General features: G+C 33.8%; 2 protein-coding genes and 1 long non-coding RNA gene across 3 annotated transcripts; 2 read left to right on the top strand and 1 right to left on the bottom strand.

Moving 5' to 3' along the window:
* The first annotated feature begins 3,354 nt into the window (after positions 1-3,354).
* On the top strand, positions 3,355-5,806 carry LOC144562245 (GDSL esterase/lipase At1g20120-like). The gene is made up of 5 exons (XM_078311437.1): positions 3,355-3,824; positions 4,142-4,272; positions 4,597-4,830; positions 5,089-5,344; positions 5,454-5,806. The coding sequence occupies exons 1-5, from the start codon at positions 3,548-3,550 to the stop codon at positions 5,648-5,650; spliced, it is 1,095 nt and encodes a 364-aa protein (XP_078167563.1). The 5' UTR covers positions 3,355-3,547; the 3' UTR covers positions 5,651-5,806.
* Positions 5,807-6,856: 1,050 nt separating this feature from the next.
* On the bottom strand, positions 6,857-8,663 carry LOC144562324 (uncharacterized). Its single transcript, XR_013514060.1, has 2 exons — positions 8,560-8,663; positions 6,857-7,113 (listed from the first exon to the last, which is right to left on the bottom strand). It is a non-coding gene; the product is annotated as an uncharacterized LOC144562324 (long non-coding RNA).
* A 7,973-nt stretch (positions 8,664-16,636) lies between these two features.
* LOC144562026 (GDSL esterase/lipase EXL3-like) lies at positions 16,637-20,917 on the top strand. Its single transcript, XM_078311150.1, has 5 exons — positions 16,637-17,069; positions 17,567-17,697; positions 18,335-18,568; positions 20,166-20,421; positions 20,502-20,917. The coding sequence occupies exons 1-5, from the start codon at positions 16,790-16,792 to the stop codon at positions 20,696-20,698; spliced, it is 1,098 nt and encodes a 365-aa protein (XP_078167276.1). The 5' UTR covers positions 16,637-16,789; the 3' UTR covers positions 20,699-20,917.
* The last annotated feature ends 1,922 nt before the right edge of the window (positions 20,918-22,839 follow it).

Raw genomic sequence — 22,839 nt, 5'->3', positions numbered from 1 at the left:
TATATATATATATATGGGCTATGGTGCATTGGACCATAAATCACCGATTCAAAGTCCAAATGGCCGATCCAAACCGTTCATCTTGTTCTCCATATTAATATGTACTTGAAGACCAAATTTTACATTTTTTTTAGAATTTTTTTACTATTTATTAAGCCACTTTGAAAATCGCCGATCCGGTGGTCCAGAAATTTTTACTGTTCACCCGGATTTTCAGATTTTCAAAGTAGCTTAATAAATAGTAAAAAAATTCCAAAAAATGTAAAATTTGGTCTCCAAGTACATATTAATATGGAGAACAAGATGAATGGTTTGGATTGGTCATTTGGACTTTGAATCGGTGATTTATGGTCCAATGCATAAGGATGCCTATGCATTGCAATGCACCATAGCCCATCTCTCTCTCTCTCTCTATATATATATATATAGGAGGTTGGCTATTCTACTTCCATAAGCATATGTGGACATATGCTTATAACTCGTTTTTACGTTTTCAATGTCCAAATGATCGATCTGAAGCGCTTAACATGTTCTCCATGTTAATATGTGCTTGGAGACCAAATTTTATATTTTTTGAAATTTTTTTACTATTTTTTTAGAATTTTTCAAAACAGAATTTTTCATTTAATAGTAAAAATTATGAAAAAAGAGTTTTTCATTTACTATTTTTTTTAATATTTTATATGACTATTTTGAAAAATTCTGAAAAAATAGTAATTTTTTTTTAAATATAAAATTTAGTCTCCAAACACATTAATATGAAGAACATGTTGAGTGCTTCAGATCAATCATTTGGACATTGAAAACACAAAAAGAAGTTATAAGCATATGCTCTCATATGCTTATGGAAGTAGAATAGCTAATCTCTATATATAAATATATATTTGTATGAAGATGATACATGACAATAAAGTTTTGTATTTTACTAAATCTTCATAATACAAATTAGTTGTATTCATTATTATTTTTTTATTTTTTTCTTGTTTTGAAAGATATTTTATCGAAAACACAAATCAAAATGCCAATGACATTTTTTTATCCGTTTATCCGATCCGTATTGTATTCGAAAAGACGGATAAGTATAAAAAAAAATTCATTATCATAACAGATACGGTATGAAAATGCCTCCACCTAACCTGTATTGTACCCGTTAACACCCATAACTACTCAGCCGAATTCATATCTAGGGTACGCTTGGATGGGAGCTAGAATAGTGAGATTTAAGAATAGTAAATGAGAATAGAGAAAAAAAAAATAGTGATTTTCAGATTAGTGTGAAAATGGTGCTATTCGGATTAGTAAAAATGTTGTTTGGATTGTACATGTGGAATAGTGAATAGCTGTAACCAATGAAAATAGTGTTAACAATGTGCTAATAAGAGGAAAGATCAAGTGGAATCTCAAACAAATTGTCACGACATGAAAATAGCGGAAGTGGTGTCAAATTTGTCATTTCAGGGCTGTGTTGGCGGAAATCCGAAAAGGAATCATTTTTTCTCTCTCTTCACACTTATGAAAGTAACTATTTCAATATTTACAAGAAATAGATAATAACAACTATTCTAGATATTCTGAATATTAGTAAAAATGTTGTTTGAATATACATTGGTATTCTGAATAGCTACTAGAATAGCCTCTATTCTTATGTCATCCAAACTTAACCTAAAGTAACTAAAATTTTGAATTTAGATCCGGACCATAAAATCTATTTTGGCACAAATATTAAAGAAATCATGTACGTTTTATTGCATTAATCCGGATTTTGATCTGACGGTCGGAATCTAAACTGAAAATTTGAGTTACTACAGAGAATCCGAACTCCTGGCACTGCCAGCCCCAGTAGGCCGGTGCTCCCCAACTCCCGTTTAAATAGCTCCATAAATAAGGATCATTATGGAATAACGGATACCGAGAAAATCAAATTTAATGATTTAAAAGCCAACAAAATTGGAAACCTTTAGAAATAAAAGAATAAAGGGCGATACGGTAGCAACATAATTTTTACTTTTAGAAATATATTAAAAAAATTGTTGGGAATAAAAAAGTTTTTTTTTTTTTTGTCGATGCAAATGAAGGAACCAAATTATTAATATGGTTATTTTAAGTACATTAGAAAATGCATGGAGGTTATATACCTTGATCATAAAAAAATCCGAAATGCAAAGGAACTAATCAATAATTTTTTTATCTTCGCTTTGACCTGTATCGGTAGTTGGGTCTAGTGTGTTATGTTACCAGTACAGGCTATTTCGATTTTGTTGAATTGTTTACCAGTATTGTTATTGTGAGTTGTGACACGGAAAAGTATCCAGGTACTGTAAAGGATTCTCCTTACTTTACGGTTTGAGATGAACTTCCAGTCGCTTTGAGATTCGGGCTAGCATAGGAGGCATTGGGGCAGTATTATTAGGCTTTGAGATTCGTGTCAAGTTAAAAAGAACGGTCCAGATCCATTAATTGTAAAAGATTTCCTGTTACGGTACCGGGGAGGATCTGAATTCATTCTGACACCCCTGTAAGCATTAAATGACTTGGTAGAACTATCAGTCTATCACCATGTCGTGTGAATTCGGATCCAGTAGGGTACCGCACAAGGGAATCTTTTACAATGATTCTCTAATTGGTGGATCCGGACCGTTCTTTTAACTTGGCACAAATCTCAAAGCTCAAAAATACTGCCCCCTATTGCGATCCGAATCTCAAACCGTAAAGTGAGGGTGATCCTCTACAATACTACAGAGGATACGGATTCATGTCGTGTGGGGTGTAAGAGTTCACATCATTTAAAAAAATAAATAATAATATCAAGTTCAGATCTGTCGTCATAGAATTAATCTGATGGCATTCAATGTCACTGGTTTAATGGTTTTTCTATAACAAATGATTGAACATGTAACTAACTATCAGAATTTATGAAATTAGGACCATTCTTGCAATATTGAAACACTAGTATTTTTTTTACTATTAATTATACTTTTGCATCTCTTGGTATAAAACCACCTTTTTTTTAGCTTGAGATGCAAATTAATATAGCTTTGGTGATTACTCGACAATATTTATCTTAAAAAGTTCAACAACATTTTTCAAATCAATTTAACTAAGATTAAAAATTTAATTGATGGACGTCTAGATACTAGCTAGATAGCGTAGCTACTAAAAGCAATTTAATGGGCACTGGTTCCCATTTAATGGACTCTGTCACTGTGTCACAGCTTACCCAAATCGAGCTATCAAAATACATTGTTTAAACTATCAAGACACATGATCTACTGTTGTAAAGGCAACAGCCCTTAATTGCAGACACAAACTGAGACACACACACAACAAGTGTTTCTATCACACTGCGCAAGAATAGATTGTAGCATGCATGAGCATGACAGAAAGAAACCTATCCACATTTATTAAGGCTTTGAACGGTACAGTTCAGTAGTTCAATTCCTTTAATGCTACTCTTTACAGTTTCTTTTTATTTCAAGATTGTAGCAATCCACAGCATAAGCTGCCTTTTTTTTTTTGAAAAGCACAATCTAGCCGTTGCAAACTTGCAATGAACCTCTTGACTGCTGCTTTCACATTCTCCCTTCTCTTATTTTCCATGCAACATGGCCTGGTGAAAACCCTAAGCTTAAACCAAAATGCAAAAAATTTGACCAAACCAAAGCTTCCGGCTCTGCTTGCATTCGGTGATTCAATTTTCGACCCTGGAAACAACAACGATTTGCAGACTATGACCAAGTCTGATTTTTTTCCTTATGGTATGGACTTCGTTACACATAGACCAACTGGTAGGTTTTGCAACGGGAAGATCCCGACAGACTTTATAGGTATGTACTGGTATACGGGTGCTCTTTCATTTTTTGAACATGCTATGAAAATAATATGTTTGCAGTTTGCTGCTTCCTGTCAAATTCCAATGAAGTATAGCTACATAATTTATAAAAAAAAAAAGAAATCACAAGTTCGAAGATGTTTGCAGCTTATTCCTTACTGCACATATGTCGATTGTCAGTATCATGTCTGAGCAACATACCAGTAGATGTGTGCATGTGCATAATAGAACAATTTTAGCTTCAAATAAATATATATAAGCATCTGAGCTTATATATTTGCATATATTGCTATTACCTTTTTTTTTCTGCAGCATCTAAGCTCGGAATCAAGGATCTACTCCCAGCATACCTTGGCACTAATCTCAGCAATGAAGACCTAATCACTGGCGTAAGCTTTGCTTCTGGTGGCACAGGCTTTGACCCCATCACTTCACAATTGGCAGTATGAAATCTGGAATTACAAAACCGGCTACCATTGGTATCATTTATTATGTAACCACAGAGATTTGGTAATTGGATTAAATTCCAGTGAGACTTTCAGTAGTGTTAATTATAAGAATACAGAGCTGTTTCCAGAACTAAATGATACAATAAAAGCATCTGAAAGGCTCAATTTATATATCCCCATCTTGGCCAGTACATCATTTGACATGGTAACATGTGCATTAACTGAATAGGTTTTACTAAATAACTCTGTGGTAAAAGTAAATAGCAAATGCCATTAGAATGCCATTAGCTCTTTATCAAATTTCATTTCATGCATTAGGCTGCAATACCAATGACGAGGCAACTGGAGCTGTTCAAGGAATACAGGGAGAAGGTGAAAGGCATTCTAGGGGAGGAAAGGGCTACAGAGTTATTTTCTGAGAGTGCATATATAATAGTTGCAGGAAGTGATGATTTGTCAAGTCTGTATTTCTCTTCATCTTTGCGAAGTAGCCACTACGACTTCTCTTCTTATGCCGATTTTATATTGCACGCTGCTTCCAGATTTATCCAAGTAATCTTTTTTTTTTTTTTTTGCGGAACAATCCTCGCCCCCTCGTGCCAATATAATTTTTAAAAATATGCTTATTCAAGTAGGCCTGTAACCAAGATATTCCTCAAATTATGCCTTGTTTCGAAACTAATTGCAAATATTGCCCAATCCTGAATTTTTAATGCTACTAAATATATCATTCCCATTCAATTCAATTTTTTAATGATTAGAAAGTGTTCTGTTATAATCCTCAGGTTTTTCATTACTTGTTCTGCACAGGAACTACTACAACTGGGTGCAAGAAAGATTGGTATTGTGGGAATACCACCAATTGGTTGTGTACCATCACAGAGGACTCTCCAGGGAGGGTTTGACAGGGGTTGTGCCTCTGATCAGAACCAAGTTGCACAGATTTACAACTCTAGATTGGTCAAGGAGGTTGAGAAAATCAAGAAAAGCAACCAGAACATCACCTTGGTCTACATTGATTCCTATGGGTTTTTGTTGGATATGATTGAACAACCTACAAAATATGGTAAGCTGATGCACTGAAGAAACTTACAGTCATGTAAGCAAGACCTTTTCATTAAACAAAAAAAAAAAGCTAAATTAGCAATTTAATTCTAAGGTTTTTAAACATGTAGGTTTTGAAGTTTCTTACAATGGCTGCTGTGGCACAGGATTACTTGAAGCATCCTTTTTGTGTAATCCCATGACTTTGACAGTATGTGAAGATGTCTCTAGATATGTATTTTGGGACAGCTTCCACCCCACAGAAAAAGCATATAGTATGCTTGTTGACTACTTGTATGAAAACTACATACATTACCTTGTTAGCTGATCAGAGATATAAAGTAACTAACAAGAAAACTAGCTTATTGCATGCCATGTAGTGGCCTAGAGGGTACTGTGAGTACTATCATTTGTCAGATAAGGCTCTTTTTTCTTTAGTTGGGTTTTCCTGAATTCTATTCATTGGGTGCATGCAATATTGGAATAACTCATTTTTATTTTCAAAATCCATCTTCAAAATTCATGAAAAGTTCATTGCATAAATTTAGTTATGTTAATTATATGATTAGTTTAGCAACTCAAAATTGAATTAGAATGCCATCCACTATGTGTATAATCAGCATTCACATTATTTTCTGATTTCATATCTTTTGGAACTTGGAACACACCCGGTCTGTCGCACTTTCGTCTCCTTCATCTTCACATTTTTGTTTCTTTCTTTACCGGGTAGGCGTCGATCGTCAAATCGGCTTTAAATGATGAATACGAATCATTGAAACCCCTACCTTATGAGTGATGCGTCTATATGTGAAAATTTTAAACATTCGAAATAATTTCGTATAAAGTCAATTGGTTAAAATTAGAAGGTTAATAAATTAATTTTAATGCATTTATTTTTTGAACAGTTTTTGACCACTTGACTTTATACTAAATTAATTTAAATGTTTAAAATTTTCAGTATAATAATGAGTAGAACTAGGGTGTTCTTAAGTTCACCAAGCCCTTTGGTGAACTCAAGTCTAAACTCCATCAAATCAGCTTTAAATAATGAATTCGAACTATTGAAACCCGCCTACCTTATGAGTGATGCGTCTACATGTGAAAATTTTAAACATTTGAATTAATTTAGTATAAAATCAAGCGGTCAAAAAACGTTCAAAAAATGAATGCATTAAAATTAATTTATTAACCTTCTAATTTTGATCAATTGACTTTATACAAAATTAATTTGAATGTTTAAAATTTTTACATGTAGACGCATCACTCGTAAGGTAAGCATGTTTCAACGGTTCGGATTCGACATTTGAAGCCGATTTGACGAGTTTTAGACTTGAGTTCACCAAAAAGCTTGGTGAACTTAAGAACACCCTAGTTCTACTCCTATTGCTATTACTATTACTATAGTTGTTGTTGTTATTACTGTTACTGTCACACCCCAAACCAGGAATTCTGGATTAAGATGTGATCAACCTCGCCTCGTGCTTAATTAATCATTAAGCACGCAAGGCTAACCATAAATAATAACTCAAACAGCAGCGGAAGCAAATATAATATAAATATCAAGCATCAGTCACATAGCAAATAATTAAACATACACATATATAACATATAATTCGATCCATCTCGGATCCAAATAACACTATCTATAGAAGGGGGTACATGATCTATCGAGCTCGTATATATAACACAGTAAATACGAGACTCGTAAACCAAATCAAAAGTCTAACTCTAGCTAATCAAACGATGTGGCCATCGGGGACAACTCCTGCTGCGGATCGCCAGATGCTGTACCTAAAACCCACGAAACAACTTGTGGGTGAGCGACGAGTCGCCCAGTATGTGACCCAGAATTATCCCCTCAGGGATCCTCTACGGTCAAAGCACTTTTATTTATAAAATGAATACAATTAAGAATTTGCACATGTGTGAACCTATATTAATAGCTAAAAGAATTTATAATGCTTCTGAGTGATGCCATGATGCGATTATTCTATTATGCCAACATGCGAAATAAATCCAAAATAAAATCAAAGTGTAATATCGGATATAAATCAAGTCGGAATCCAGTACTCCTTGCACTGTGTGCCCAAATACAATAATAATAATAATAATATGGATAAAGTAAATCACCCCGTGCCGTGCCAATAGTATCAAAAGAAATCGAATAGTATAATCCAAGGACTGTGATCAGAGTGCAATGATACACGATGCCTAGTGACATCGAGCATTGCTCCACAAGAACTGCACACTAGCCGATGGTTATACCTTTACCAAAAAGAATCTGAATAATATAATCCAAGGACTGTGATCAGGGAACAATGATACACGTTGCCTAATGACATCGCGCATTGCCCACAAGAACTGCACACTAGCCGATGGTTATATCAAAATTCGGTGTGTCATCTCACCTAGACGATTCATAAGCCAAACATATTCAATAGGAGAAATCATACAATGCAAGTCGCAAAAATATCATCACCAGGGCCACAGAACTCGAGATCGGAACTGTGCCCTCACCCGCCACACCAACACCCGCCACACCAAATCACCAAATCCGCCATGGAACTCGAGATCGGAACCATGCGGTAGCGTAAAACAGACCTACACAGAACTCGAGATCGGAACTGTGCAGTCTCAAGTAATAAAAATGCCACCACGGAACTCGAGATCGGAACCGTGGTGGGGTAACCCGTTCTAGACATGTAGCTCCTAATGTAGGCGTGGGAAACATCCCGAATCGTCCGTGCCACAGAACTCGAGATCGGAACTGCTCACGTCAAATAGCAAAAATGATCGAAAAATGATATAATCAAGGTTTATACCTATAATATAGTCCTAAAGCCATCCAAGGATCAAGTGACCCTCAGCTCAGTGGCTGTCGGGCCGTCCCATGCCAAGTGACACAAGACGGAACGAAGTCACTCGGCTCTGCTCAGCTCTCACCAATGCATGCATATGCTCGTAGAATAATAATAATATATTGTCTTCTACGAGAAGAAGACAAACTAGTATCCTAATATTCTAATAATATAAATATGATATTATTTAATTACCCTACTCCTACAATACAGTAAATTCAGATTTTTCAGGGTTATGCAATTCTACCTACAGTGCAGAAAGGATAAACATGCTCTACAGTTTTAATGCAACTACTTAAAAATAAAGTGCGAATGTCAGGTCAGATGGAACGACTGGTAAGAGTACGCCCACGAAAAGAATAATTCAGATATCCCACACCTGTAGGGCTGGAGTCTCTGTCGCTAATAATCGGCGTGCTCCGCGTATGCTCCGAACTGCGGGTCAGTCGGATCGGCCCATGGGTCGGACTCGCACGGAGTTGACTGATCTGTGATCACGTAATTTAAACTAATTAAAATCTACGCTAATTTTATTCTAACCCTCGTCCCAATTAATGTACAAGTCGATTTCTCGATTACTTCGATTTTATAAAATTTATCGGTTCAGTCAGTCGGACTGATCCGATTAGGCATATATTAATTAATTAATTTCATGTCATCGAGCGTAGCATTAATCTTAATTTACAGGTTTGTCAACTATTGATCATTCACTTTGGTCTAGTTTAATCTAATTTAATCCTAGTCAAATTTATATTCTAACGCTTTAATTTTGAAGATATATTGCTTGTATAAATTCAAATGTCGAATTATTCGTAATAAAATAATTGTTCGGGAGTTACGGTAATTTTTTTAATGTGCTATACTTAGTTAATATATTCTACTATCTACTCTCTTTGATTTAATTTAATTCACTATAATTAATCCCGTCGTTCGAATTCGATATTCGAAACCTAAATTATAATTTAAATTCCTAATTGTAATATTACGATAAAATATGTTAATTTAATAGTTATTATATCAATTCGTATTAGTTACGTATTTTATTATATACGGTTGCATTTGGTTATTCAAAACTTTAGTTTAATTAAAGTTTTAGAAACGTACCCTTTTAAACTAATTTCACATGTCTCAGTTAAAAATACAATTAATTAAATAAAATAAGCCATAATAAAATTCACGATTTCGATTCAAGTTTGAAATTATTTATTCTAACAATTAGGTCTAATTTATATTTTAGTTGTATAATTCGTTTTATAAAATTAAAAACGAAACCCTTAATTGGTTTACGTGTTTCAAATTAATTTATTGCTAAGTCGCGCAATTCGTTATTTTTATAACTAATTAAATCTCTACGTTTACTTAGCCGTTTCGAATCTAAGTCCATAACAACTATTTTTCGTTGCTAATTAATTGTCCTTTATTAATTAGCAACGAATTTTTGTACAAGTTCGAACAAAAATGTTTAAAAGAACTATTTTAACTTTAAAAACTTTTTATGAAACTTTTATTTTAATTTAATGTGTTGGGTGTTTTAATTTGGTTTGTTTCGGGATCATACAGGTGTCCAATCGGGTTATTATAGTATCTGCTCAAATTATGTTATGAGTCATCATCGAGGCATCAGACCCTGGACGGTATAATCATTTCCCGAATTTGTTCAAGTTTACGTAAGCATCCGATTTAATTCGATTCCTTATAAAACTTAAACTTTAAAAGCCGCGTTTTAAATCCGACAATTATGCTTTTTGGAAAAATCCCAAATACCATAATTGTTATTAAAGCCAAGTCCATTTCCTTATATTTTACAAGGGCCTTATGCCCAATCTCAATATTTCAGCCGAACCAAACAAGAAAAAGGCCAAGCCCATATACAATAATATTGCACCTTGACCCCTCGTATTTATAAAATTCTCAAGGGTGTGCATTTTGCACAAGCAACCCTCACTTTATTTTATTTATGATTTGGTCCCTGTCAAGTCAAGTCTGGTACACAAATAAATTCAACACAGTACCAGTGGTATCACTGAACCAGTACCGATTGGTACCAGCATCACATGTACATCAACAAGCACAACCAGCAAAACATAACAACCCATGCCAAACATCAATAGGACCAGCACAACAGAACAGACCAGGTCAGCATCACAGAACCAGCAAAACAGAATAGACCAGGCCAGCATCAACAGAACTAGCAAAACAGAAGAGACCAGGCCAAGCAACAGAAACGGGGCAGAGCAACGAACGTAGCCAAGGTATAGGTCAGAGAGCACGGCAACACAGCCAAGTGCATCGGCTTGCCGGGAAAATCAACAACCCGCACAAGCCGTCAATTCAAATTCTCTCTCTCAGCCATCTCATCATAACAACGATAAAAAGGGGTGTGCTCACTAACCGATAAACGAGAGGTGCACAAGGAAGGAGGCAAAAATGGCAAGAGTCCGTCCCGAGGCAGTGGCCTCACGTCACAACTCCAATCCGTCAAGACGGCAACAGGGAACACACCTCCGAGCACCGGTAAAGCACACGAGGCAATCACAACCGAAATCAAAATCACAACCGGCTAGGTTTCTCAAAATCACAACAATCAAGCAACGGAAAAATGGCTAGAGAGAGAGAAAGAACAAAGTCTCAACACATGAGCATGAAAGAGAGCCAGCGAGGAAAATACGGGGAGAGGCGTAGGGGGTATATATATACCCGGAAAAACGAGAGACCACACGCAATAATCAGTACGGCCAAGCCCTCTGACAGGGTAGGCACGAGTCAAAACGGGTCAGGGAGCAGGTGCAAGGCCATCTCTCGTCTCACCTTCTCATGTACGGCATCTGACAAGAGACGAGACAGTGGCGAAAATCGGGCACGCACAAGCAACGAGTGGGAGGGAAAAAGGTACCATCGAGCCGTTTAAACCGTCTCCAGGAAGCACAAACAAGAGAGGAGAATGGTCACAGTGGGGCTGCGTTTCAGAGAGTGAAAGGAGAGGGGAGCTAGGGTTTCCACGGGAGAGGGAGTAAAGGAGGCGAAAAAGGAAGAGAGGAAGAGGGGTTACGGTGGGGTATCGGAGACAGAGAGAAAAGAGAGAAGAGGGGAATGGAGGGGGTATGCATGGAACCGAAATTTTTATTCATTTTGGTTAAATCCTCATTTTCAAAAAAATCAAGGCATTAGATAGCTTCAGGATTCGTGCAGATTCAAGATCAAGGGTTTAAACAATTCCAGCGTTCTAAATTGGGTTTTAGATTATTGTTTCATAATCCGATATGGTTATAAAAATTCGAAATCGAGTTTCGTGAATTTTCAATTTATTTCATGCGAATAATTTCATGTATTTATATCCCAATTCATGATACGATTAATTTGATATCAAATTATATATATATATATATATATATTTATGTATGTATCCAATTAGATCTCTATAATTCCTTAATGAACGAGATTCATAAATTTTATAATTTATGCATACGAAAAGTTTGTATATTCATGTTTTGAATTTTATATCTATAAATTTTAGTATACATAATTTCATAATAAATTTATATTTCGAAATTTTAGGTCTCGTCTTACTAAATCAGATAAAAATCTAAACGGTCGTTAAATTAAATTAATTTTTTTTTTATTTAAGCGTAATATTCGATTTAGCAAATTAATCCAGTTTTAAAATTTCGGAATATAACAGTTACTGTGTTGTTATCAGTAAATACAGTGAGCTTTTATTTGAAATGATACTTTTTATAAATTAGAAGTAATTCAAAAGGAGATAATGACTTTCGGACAATCATTAGAGATATTTCAAACATTATAACTATATAAGTGTTAATATTAAAAAAAAATGAGGAAATATTTAAATAAAAAATATTCTAAGTGTTTATAAGAATATTATTTTTGTTAAAGTACGTAACTAGTTTAATATTAACACAGACAATCACATGATCATTATTTTTATGAGTACTATAAAAGCAATTAGTTTAGTACTAAAAATAACTAGGTTAGTGTTTATATGCATATTATATATTTATTAAAACTAGCTAATTACTACTGAATATATTTAAGGGTGGCAAATGTTTTTCAATTATAAATTAATTAGTTCTGCTGGATATGCTTAAACTAATTCTAATCCAATTAATGCTTATTGAAATTGTTCGAATTTAAAGTCCAATTAGATATTAATTAGCGCTAATTTAGCTAGATTGTTTGAATTTAAGAAAGAATTCAAATTTATATGAAATTACTCGTTATTCCGAACTTCACAAGAAATAACGGATTAGCAAGAATAATAGATGTTATGAATAACAAGTTCTTTGTGAAATACTATAACTGTTCAGAACAGTGCTAGAATATGTACACTATACTAGAATGTATTAATTCTTAATATGCGCTAGGACTAATTCATAATATCATATTTACTCTTTTAAATTAATTTTTTTTTGTCTTTTCAATTGAAACTCATTTTAAATTTATAAACTTCACATTTTACTCTTTATTAAAATAAAATAAAAACTATGTACTTAATTTATGCAGAGCAATATTTAGTCTTCTAACTTGTTGGTTTGTAAGGACAAATTATCCATTTTTCACTTGAGACGCACACACAAACATATGTCTATATGTCATTGTGTATGCAACTATGCATCATAAGAAAAGAAATAATCATTGTCTTCACAAATCAACTAATTATAAAAGACTGAATATTTCTCTTATTATATTTTTTTTAATAAAGGGTGAAATGAAAACATTATAAATTTAAAATGAGTCGTAATAGAAAAGAACAATAAATTGAATAAATTTTAAAAAAATTAAAATTTAAAAGGGTAAATATGATATTATGAATTTTAGAAGGGATGAATATGTAGTTTCAAAAAACTTAAAGGGTATATGAAATTTGAGTAGAACTAGGGTGTTTCTAAGTTCACCAAGCTTCTTTATGAACTCAATTCTAAAATCTATCGGATTAGCTTTACATGACGAATCCAAACCGTTGAAATCATTTTACCTTGCGAGTGATACGACTACATGTGAAAAATTTGAAGTTTTGATTTAGTTTAGTATAAAGTCAAGTGGTAAAAATTAGAAGGTTTATAAATTAATTTTAATACATTCATTTATTGGATGTCTTTTAATTTAAAATTTTAGAAGGATTTCAACAGTTTGAATTCGTCGTTTGAAGTCTCCGATAATTTTAAAATTGAGTTCACAAAAGAACTTTATGAACTTAGAAACACACTCATGAAATTTCCCATTTATACTAGCTATATGATCATTACTGAGCGTGAAGTTAATTAAGTTGCTATCAGTTATATATACACAATGCACGCCTAATATTTTGAAAAATATATAGATTTTTTTTAAAAATATTAGCAAATAAATTGTTAATTTTTAAAACTTCTATTACAGCCTGTCTATCTATGTAGGTCAACGGTCGAATTTTATTTCATAGGGGATTTCTAAATTCAACTATTACAGTAGTGCTGCTCTATTTTTATATAAAATACAATATTAGTAAAAAAATCCCTATTTATTTAACGATAGATTTTCAAACGTCGTTCAAATTACAAAATCAAAACTTAACTAAAAAATTTGCTCCACAACTATATTTTACTTATAGCTAGGGAGCTTCCATACATCACCTATATATTATTGAATTGCATATTGAAACAGACTCGAACTGGATAATTAGAAAGGTACGCAAATCTATCTTTAATATATAGTTGAATGTAACCATTTTTTTTCTTTTCTGATCAATGCATGCTTACGAAAATGTGGTATATATGTTCAAATTGGCTACGATTTGAGAATATATATCTGGCTTGACTATGACTTCATTTGTTCATGTAGTATTTTTACTTACAAAATATTCTTCTTAAATCATAAAAAATAATTAAAGCCACTAATTACTTTCAAAAAACAAAACAAAAATCATTAAACATAGTTGGAAGAGGCTGGGGCGAAGGGAGGGTGCTATCCTCTGAGATATCTCAACTTTTGCATGACTGACGATCGATTACGGTGCCTATTCGGGGATAACGCAGGGGTGCAATATTATTTGTGCTTTGAGATTCGTGCAAAACGTATTTGAACAGTTGGGATTTTTCAAAAAAACACTCAATAGTTTGAGATATCTCAGAGGATGTGACTCTCGGCTCGTGATTTGTTCGGGATCAATTCAGAATCAATTCAAATTGGAATTAGCTCAAGCCAATCAGCTTGTTTAGCTCATGAGTTGAGTTCGAGTTGATTCTCGCTCATTACCAATACAAGTTGAAATGAAATGTTAATTGGTTAATTTTATGAACTGTTTTTTAATTTGTTAGTTATGTCATGTTCTTAAAAGTATTGCTAATTACTTTGTAAGTAGCGCACATCATATGTTAAAAATTATTGTCCATTTTTTTATGAATTGTCCTTTTTTTTTTAAATATGGGTTGGGAGTCAAGCTATCCAATACATTTCAAACCCCTACGTATTAATATAGAGGATTTCCCCCTCTTTGTGAGTCTCGGACCCATGACCTCTTGCATAGAAGCTATGCACTTTTGTCACTAGATCAAATGCAAGTTTTTTTTTTCTTTTTTTATGAATTGTTATTATATATGTACTGTTTACTTAAAAGTATTGTCATGTATTTCAGTTTATCACTGAATGTGAGCTAGATCACAAGCTATGAGCTGGCTCGAATTGCTCATGAGTTGAGTTTGAGTTAATTTCTTGCTCGGACTTGACCACCAACTCGAGCTAGCTCGGTTCGATAACTTCATGAATTGAGTTCGTGCGAGTTATCTCAGCTCGAACTCAACTCGTTTGCAGCTACAAACCAAAGTTATTGTACATATAGACACACTCATGAAAACAATAAATCAAGATATGATTGTTGAATTGATATGTCCATATGGTTGCCTTTAGCTTGAAAAAACTAGTGAATATTAATGTGATTGACACCCTCATGAATGCTAATTTGATAATTAGGGTAAATTAGGCACCTCTTGTTGCCTTTATCATGCAGATACAAACTTTTCTTATTAATACAATTGTTTGTATATATAGGCACTAGCCACTAACCTTTAAATTAAAACAAATATGTCCATGAGGCTATAATTGTGCAAAAATTAAATACCTTGCTATCTAGTTGCTATAAATCCTTAATATCTGGAGAGTAGATAGCAGTTGAAGCAAGTCCATAATCTTTCATAATAACTGACACATCACATGGAGAATTAATGAAAGAAACCCAACATGAATCTCGATCGGTCTTGAACAAAAATTTAGGCTGTAGAGTGAGGCTTAGATTGCTCTGAATTATGAATTAATATTTTTAATTTTAAAGTTCAAATAGTTGATCTGAAATGTACAATATATGATTTTCATATAAAAATTGCATATGTAGACTAAATTATATATATATATATAGAGAGAGAGAGAGAGAGAGTATGGCTAAATTGCTACTGGTAGCACTTCGACCTAAGTACTTATGGCATATCTTCATATTTGATGTTCAAACAACAAATCCAAACCGTTAGATATTCAATCTATATTAAAATGTGCTTGGAGACCAAATTTTATTTTTTGGAATTTTTTTTACTATTTATTAAGATTGTTTGAAAATCGTTGTTTTTTAATGGTGCAGGATTTTAATAAAAACAGCGTTTTTCAAACCATCTTAATAAATAGTAAAAAAATTCCAAAAAATGTAAAATTTGGTCTCCAAGCATATATTTTGTACTTATTTTATATATATTGTAAGAGGAGATATCCACTTACATCGTTTTTGGTGACACATGATTACACCTTATATTTTCAAAGTTTTTAAAGTCCAAACAGTGATTCAAATCGTTCAACATGATAGATATATTAAAATATACTTGCAGATCAAATTTTATATTTTTTTTAAAAAATTTACTATTTATTAACTATTTTACAAATTATTTTCAGACCATTGAATTTTTGTATCCATCTTAATAAATAGTTAAATAATTAAAAAATATATAAAATTTGATCTGCAAGCACATTTTAATATATCCATCATGTTGAACAGTTTGAATTGACTGTTTAGCCTTTGAAAATGTATGGTGTAATCCAGTGTTACCAATAATCTGTGCAAGTGAATCCCTCCTCGTATTGTAAAATTTGATCTATATGTATATTTTCATATGAAGATTATGTTAAATAATATATATCAATTGTTTGAATTTTAAAAATAAATACGTTAATGAACTAATGCGCTGTACATAATATTTGCAAATGGTACCCTTACTCTTAGGTTGTTTAATAGAGGGAGTCTCATGAGACTCAAGAGGATTTGGTCAAATGTGTACAAGCCCCAATGAAGTACACTTGTCAATTTTCTATTGGAAGCTGATCAGATTTTCCCTTGATCCGTACATTATACAGAGCACAAACCTACCAAAATTTACTATTAGTAAATACCTTAGTACGGATGGCAGAGTGTAGATCATCAATTCTTCCTTTAATTCTATGTCAACTTTGGTTTTGGTTCAGATGCTTATGTATGCTTGCTTCCTTTGACATCATTATATAGCAATAGGCCATAGCAACCCCCCTGCTTCACTAAACTTCTGCAAGAAAATACAAAGAAACAAAATCAATCTGAAGCAATGAAGCTGTTGATCTCTTCTCTTGCATTCTCTCTCCTTCTATGTTCCATTCAACATGGCATGTGTCATGCCAGAACCAAAGGCCATAGCACAAGAAAGACGTTGAACAAGCCGTTGGTTCCGGCTTTGATCACATTTGGTGACTCGATCATCGACCCTGGCAACAATAATGTGCAGTCAACTATCATCAAGTGCAATTTCCCGCCATATGGTAGGGATTTTGTTACGCATAGACCGACCGGGAGGTTTTGCAATGGAAGGATCCCTACAGATTTTATAGGTATGTGTGTGCTGGCCCATGCGCTAGCTCGATCGTGTGCATGTAGGATAGCATTACATCTCAAACTTACAGACAAGATAAATAGGCTTGATATATCATGTGTTCTTAATTTAAAACATGTTCTTGGCATCACACAATTTCATAATAGAAATATTGTAATAATGAATGAGCTAATATATATATATATATATATATATATATATACTTGCTGAGCACCATGGTTTTTTGTACCAGATAGACAACAGCGACTGAAAAATACTTGTACCTGAAAAGGACCAAAATATATATAAATTTTAAGTATATATAATGATTACCTAAGCAGGATTAAAACTGCATAAATATTTATTTTCTCTCATGCTTCCTTTTTGTTAATGAAATATATATTTCACATTTGTTCAATGATATATATATTTCACCAAATCTGTGTGGTTTAACTTATAGTGACATTCTTAGAATGAAAAGGATCGGAAAAATAATAATACTGTATCTATTTGCAGCATCTAAGCTTGGAATCAAGGACCTATTGCCAGCATACCTCGGCACTAATCTCACCAATCAAGATCTCCTTACCGGCGTAAGCTTTGCATGTGGTGGGACAGGATTTGATCTTCTGACTGCTCAAGTAGCGGTAAACAAAAAATGAATTACTGTTCTGCAAAAATACCCTTTATTTTCTCATATAAAAATAACAAGGAGTTAGAATACCAGTTAGTATTTGTCAGAACCGGTAGGTGTGTACACATACACCTCGCCTAACCCGACCAACTTGTAAGAATACCAGTTATTCATTATTTTAGTAATAGTGTTGTTTAATGAATGGTCGTCTTATTTTTAGTTAAAATATGTCATGTTGGATTGTATTTTACATTATTATTGTCGGGTTTATGTTTTATTTATATTGTATATTATTAATAATTAGTTATACTGCTATATATATGATATTTTCTGTCAGTGAAACCTGCCAAAATCGCAAAACCCTGTTGTCTAAGAAAATTACAAGTTCAACTGATTTTAAGCGATAGGTGATCATGGATTACAAATATCGATCATAATCCGGCTACTCCGGATTGGAGAAACAAAAATATAGAAAACTGACTAACTCGATCCGTATAAACTCCATCTGTACATATTTTGTTACAAAGCATTGTGAAAAATATTCATTATAATACTGACAAGGCAAGGTGCTTTAATCTTTGTACATATTTTGTTGGAAACCGATGATACATGCCCCTTAATCTCTGTAAACTTACTGTTTCAAATTTTAGGGAGTGTTGTCAATGCCAGAGCAGCTACAGAAGTTCCAGGAATATCAAGGGAAGGTGAGAACCATTGTAGGGGAGAAAAAGGCCCAAAAATTATTCTCGCAGAGCGTATATGGAATAATTGCCGGAAGTGATGATGTGGCAAATACGTACTTCACTACCCCTTTTCGTAGTGGCCAATATGACTACTCTTCATATGCTAATTTGATGTTGAAGGGTGCTTCCAGTTTTGTTGAGGTATCAAATTAAATTATTTTGCAATTATTTGGAATCAACCATTGGGCAAGTGTCAGCATGCATATGGACCACAACAAAAACATAAGCACATTTTGAACCTATGACAATAAAGGCAAGCATCCAATTGGTGCTTGCATCTCTATTTGTACCTTTTTTCAGAGCTAGACATTGTTAGGAGCATTCATGCTTCCTTCAACATTTCAAAACATGCTAAATTAGCCTGTGCCTAGGATTGCATCAGCATACAAGGAAAGTTACAGCACTAGAATTTGGGAATGCTGTTCTCAGTTAATAGGTATATATCAAGATCAAAATAAGGAGCATTATGCATGCCTATAACTTTCTGATTTTATTTAATGTGTACACTGTGAGCAAAGAAATGACATAATACAAGTCAAATAAAATTAAGTTCATCAAAAATATTTCTACTAAGGAAATGTAGCAGTAGCAATGGCTTGCTAAATTTCATATTAGGAATTTTAATGTTGTGGAAGTATCTAGCTAGAAATGAAATTTCAAAACATACTGGTATTAATTGAAGGCAATTAAGGGAATTAGATGATTATTTCATGCCCTTAATCAGTGTAATTGCTCTTTATTTTCTAAACTATTGTAAAAAAAATGAAAATAACGAATCCTATTATAGTACTATATTATTTTATCCAATTTTAGCCACAGTATCAATCAATGTTTCGGTACATTTTTTTCACTTTTCAAAAAATCTTTTGGTTCCTTTAGTAGAAAAATCGGTGAGTTCGGATCTCCTAAAGTAACCCAATATTTTAGTTTAGATCCATACCGTTAGATTCGAATCAGACCGTCAGACTAAAGGGGCCCCGTGCGCTCCACCTCGGGTCGGATTGGCCCGGATCTAAACTAAAAAAATTGTGTTACTTTAGGGGATCCGGACCCGGACCCACAGGATTTTCTCAAAAAGACAAATCAATGAACAAGGAGGTCAGATCAAATGGCAAGGGCTCATAATGGAGGGGGTTGGGACACCATGCTTTTCAATAAATACTACAGAGGTCAATAATATTAAAATAAAGTCCTGGAAGCATATGCCAATAGATACACATTTAGTAGGAGATTTGGATGCTTTTGGGACATAAAAGACTGCTATGCATGACAAAGGTGCCAAACATTAAATTTCAGGGACCAGCTAAGACATCACTCTAGGGAAAAAAATTATTTTGAGTTGGATTGATTAGATTTGAAACTTTTGTTCATCTTTCATGGTCATGGTCATATCACTTCAACAGAGCCTATCAGATTTTGAACAACAAGGTTCAACTGTTCAAGCTATCAGATTTTGGTTATGAGTCCAGCTGGGCTCTTATGTTTAATTAGTATAAGTGGGTTCTGTGTAGATTCATTTTAGGGGGTCATTATAGGTACAGGGGACTCTTCTTCCAAAAATAAAATAAAAAATACATAAACAAGTACATATGCCCAAATCCAAACTTTGCTTTAAACTTGTTCTGGTAGAATAGAGACTCCAGGTACTAAAGTCAATTACCAGAAAAGCTTTAGTTCAATCTGTGCTCACTCCAATTTCATGCTAAAACTTTGGTTTCTTTATATATTTCTTCAATAGCAACTCATTCAACTGGGAGCCAAAAAGATCGCCTTTGTGGGGGTCCCGCCGATCGGGTGTGTACCTTCACAGAGAACCCTGGCCGGAGGCATATTGAGGGACTGTGCACCGGGTCACAATACAATCGCGCGCTTGTATAATTCCAGAATGGCAGAGGAGATAGAGAAAATCAGAAAAAAGCACCAAACCGTCACCTTGATCTTTGCAGATATCTATGATTTCTTGTATGATATGATTGCAAATCCTACCAAATACGGTAAGCTTATTGCACTAAAGAAAATATGATTTCCAAAGGTACAATTCTTGTGCAAGGTTTAAGATGTTTGAAACATGTAGGTTTTGAAGTTTCCAACGTGGGTTGCTGCGGCACAGGATTACTTGAGGTATCCGTTTTGTGCAATCCATTGACTCCTACGATTTGTGGAAATGTCTCTAATCATGTATTTTGGGATAGCTACCATCCCACAGAAAAAGCATACAGCATACTAGCCGAGTACATTTACCAGAAGTTAATCCCTTATCTTAATGTTTAATTAGTTATCAGCCTCCATTTGAATGTTGTCATGTGTTGTGTTATGTATGGTAACTGGTAAACTGGTAAGTTAAGTGATTGAGCATTTTCCCTTTTTTTTCTTTCTTCACTTATTTCATTCTTTTCTATTTTTTATGCAAGGGTTAGCCTAATATATACAAGGTAGCTAGAACTGTAGAAGTTCATTTTATTAATTATGAGTTATTGTTAGACTCGTTCATTTTCTATAACAAAGCTACTGAACCGATTATATATCTCCTTTTCTTTTCTAATTTCATCTTCAAAGCTTTACATGCATTGATTTGTTTAATTAGTTTAGAATGAATTGTGTGCATGCATTGATTTGCTTGACCAACCACTCTCCAGCAATTATATAGGAATTATGAATACCTAGCTTGATGTATCCAACACACACATCTTAAGCATTTATGTCGTCTGGATATGTCACGTAGGCAACCCCACAAGTACAGTTATTGCATCAAATTTAACAGAAAAAAAAAAAAAAAAATCAATGAATAGGAAAGCTTACGGTTCCAGAGCTTCAAGTTTGGCCTCACAACTTTTTCCTTATGTTTGTCAGAGTGTGGGCACACAATATTTGAATTGTGATTTGGGGATGGTTGGTGCCATTAATGCTATGAATAAAGTTAAAAGAAGGTCTAAAGAGAGAGATAATCATAAGCCAAGTTGTTGAGCAGTAACCATGGATGAGCTAATCAATAAAATATTTTTGGGACATACCGATACTATCATCCATTAAATTATTAGCTGAAGAAAGTCTAGATATAATATTTTGAGTACATTTTTTATTGTTATCATTTATTCACGATCCTGTATTCTATTGTATTTTCTTGAAATTTATTTTTGGGTGCATTTCATATGAACCACAGAATTCATTGCTTAAGTTTAATATTATGGATCTAGAGTCAGGTACTCACCAACAGATCCAAAGCATTTTTCAAGTTTCAGCTATAAAATTAAGTACAATTAATAATAATTCCAAAATTACCACAGATATTATGAACAAATTATCAACATTGTATACATATATCTGGGCAGTATCATGTGGTACAATCTTACATAGAAACTGCTTCAGATATGATTTTTATAACTAAATTTTGTGTTTCCTTTACCTTTTTACTAGGTTGTGATCATAGTGACAAATGAATTATTCGGATTCGATTCGGCAAAGTTAAAAATTCGTAATTCAATAATAATTCAGGAATGAATCAGTATTATCCGGACTGGAGATCTTAGTTCTGCAAGAGAACAAAAAAAATGTTCTGCGAAAAATTCGGGAAAATTTGGGAAAAATTCAGAAAATTTGGAAAAAATTCATAAAATTCGCAAATAATTCGGTCAACCAAATATTCGACTTTCAGTTTGGCATCACCAAAAATACAAATTATTCGCAAATTATTTGCGAATAATTTACGAATCCTGTCACTATGGTTGTGATAGTATGAAATTCCAAAGGAAGAAATGTAGACAGGTACCAAATTGGTTGTTCGGCATTGACAACAATAGTGAGCTGGTGGAAGCGAAGAGTTCTGACCAACTAAGAATGATTCCAAACTTAGTTTGATTAACCAAAATTGGGTATTCCTCAAGCTTGCCTTGTTTCTCAAGACACCCAATGAAGTCGTCACTGTGGCATTTCATCAAACAGCTTGTGTGTCCATGGAAACCGGCTTTCAGCTGCTTTGTCTAGTTTCTGAATTCTGATAACAACAGCGACAATAGCCGTGCACAATTCAGTCTCTGCCGCATAAAATCAAAACAGACGCCACCTCATCGACGATGATGAATGAGGTAACTCAAAAGTTTGATCCAGACCGTCCGATCAAAATGGGTCCATCCGGTCCGAGACAGACACCGAGATGAAATATACGGATCCTTTAATATTCGAGTTAATGCAGATCGGACGGTGAGATGTAAACTCAAATTTTGAGTTTGGTGATATGAATTCACGGGAACCCATTTGTACAGAGTAAATTTTGATGCGTACAGCTCTTGAACTTTTAATGGATCAAAAGACTCATGTTCAGCTCGATCCCTGCCCTGTTTCTCCTGCCCAGCTCGATCCCTGCCTTCACTGTAGGGGCGTTTTGGTTCGTGAAAAATTCAAACTCTGTACGCACA

The sequence above is a fragment of the Carex rostrata genome, chromosome 11, assembly GCF_964058835.1.
Source record: "Carex rostrata chromosome 11, lpCarRost1.2, whole genome shotgun sequence".
NCBI lineage: Eukaryota > Viridiplantae > Streptophyta > Magnoliopsida > Poales > Cyperaceae > Carex > Carex rostrata.
Note: the sequence above shows the minus strand (reverse complement) of the source record. Positions and strands in the feature narration are given on the sequence as shown.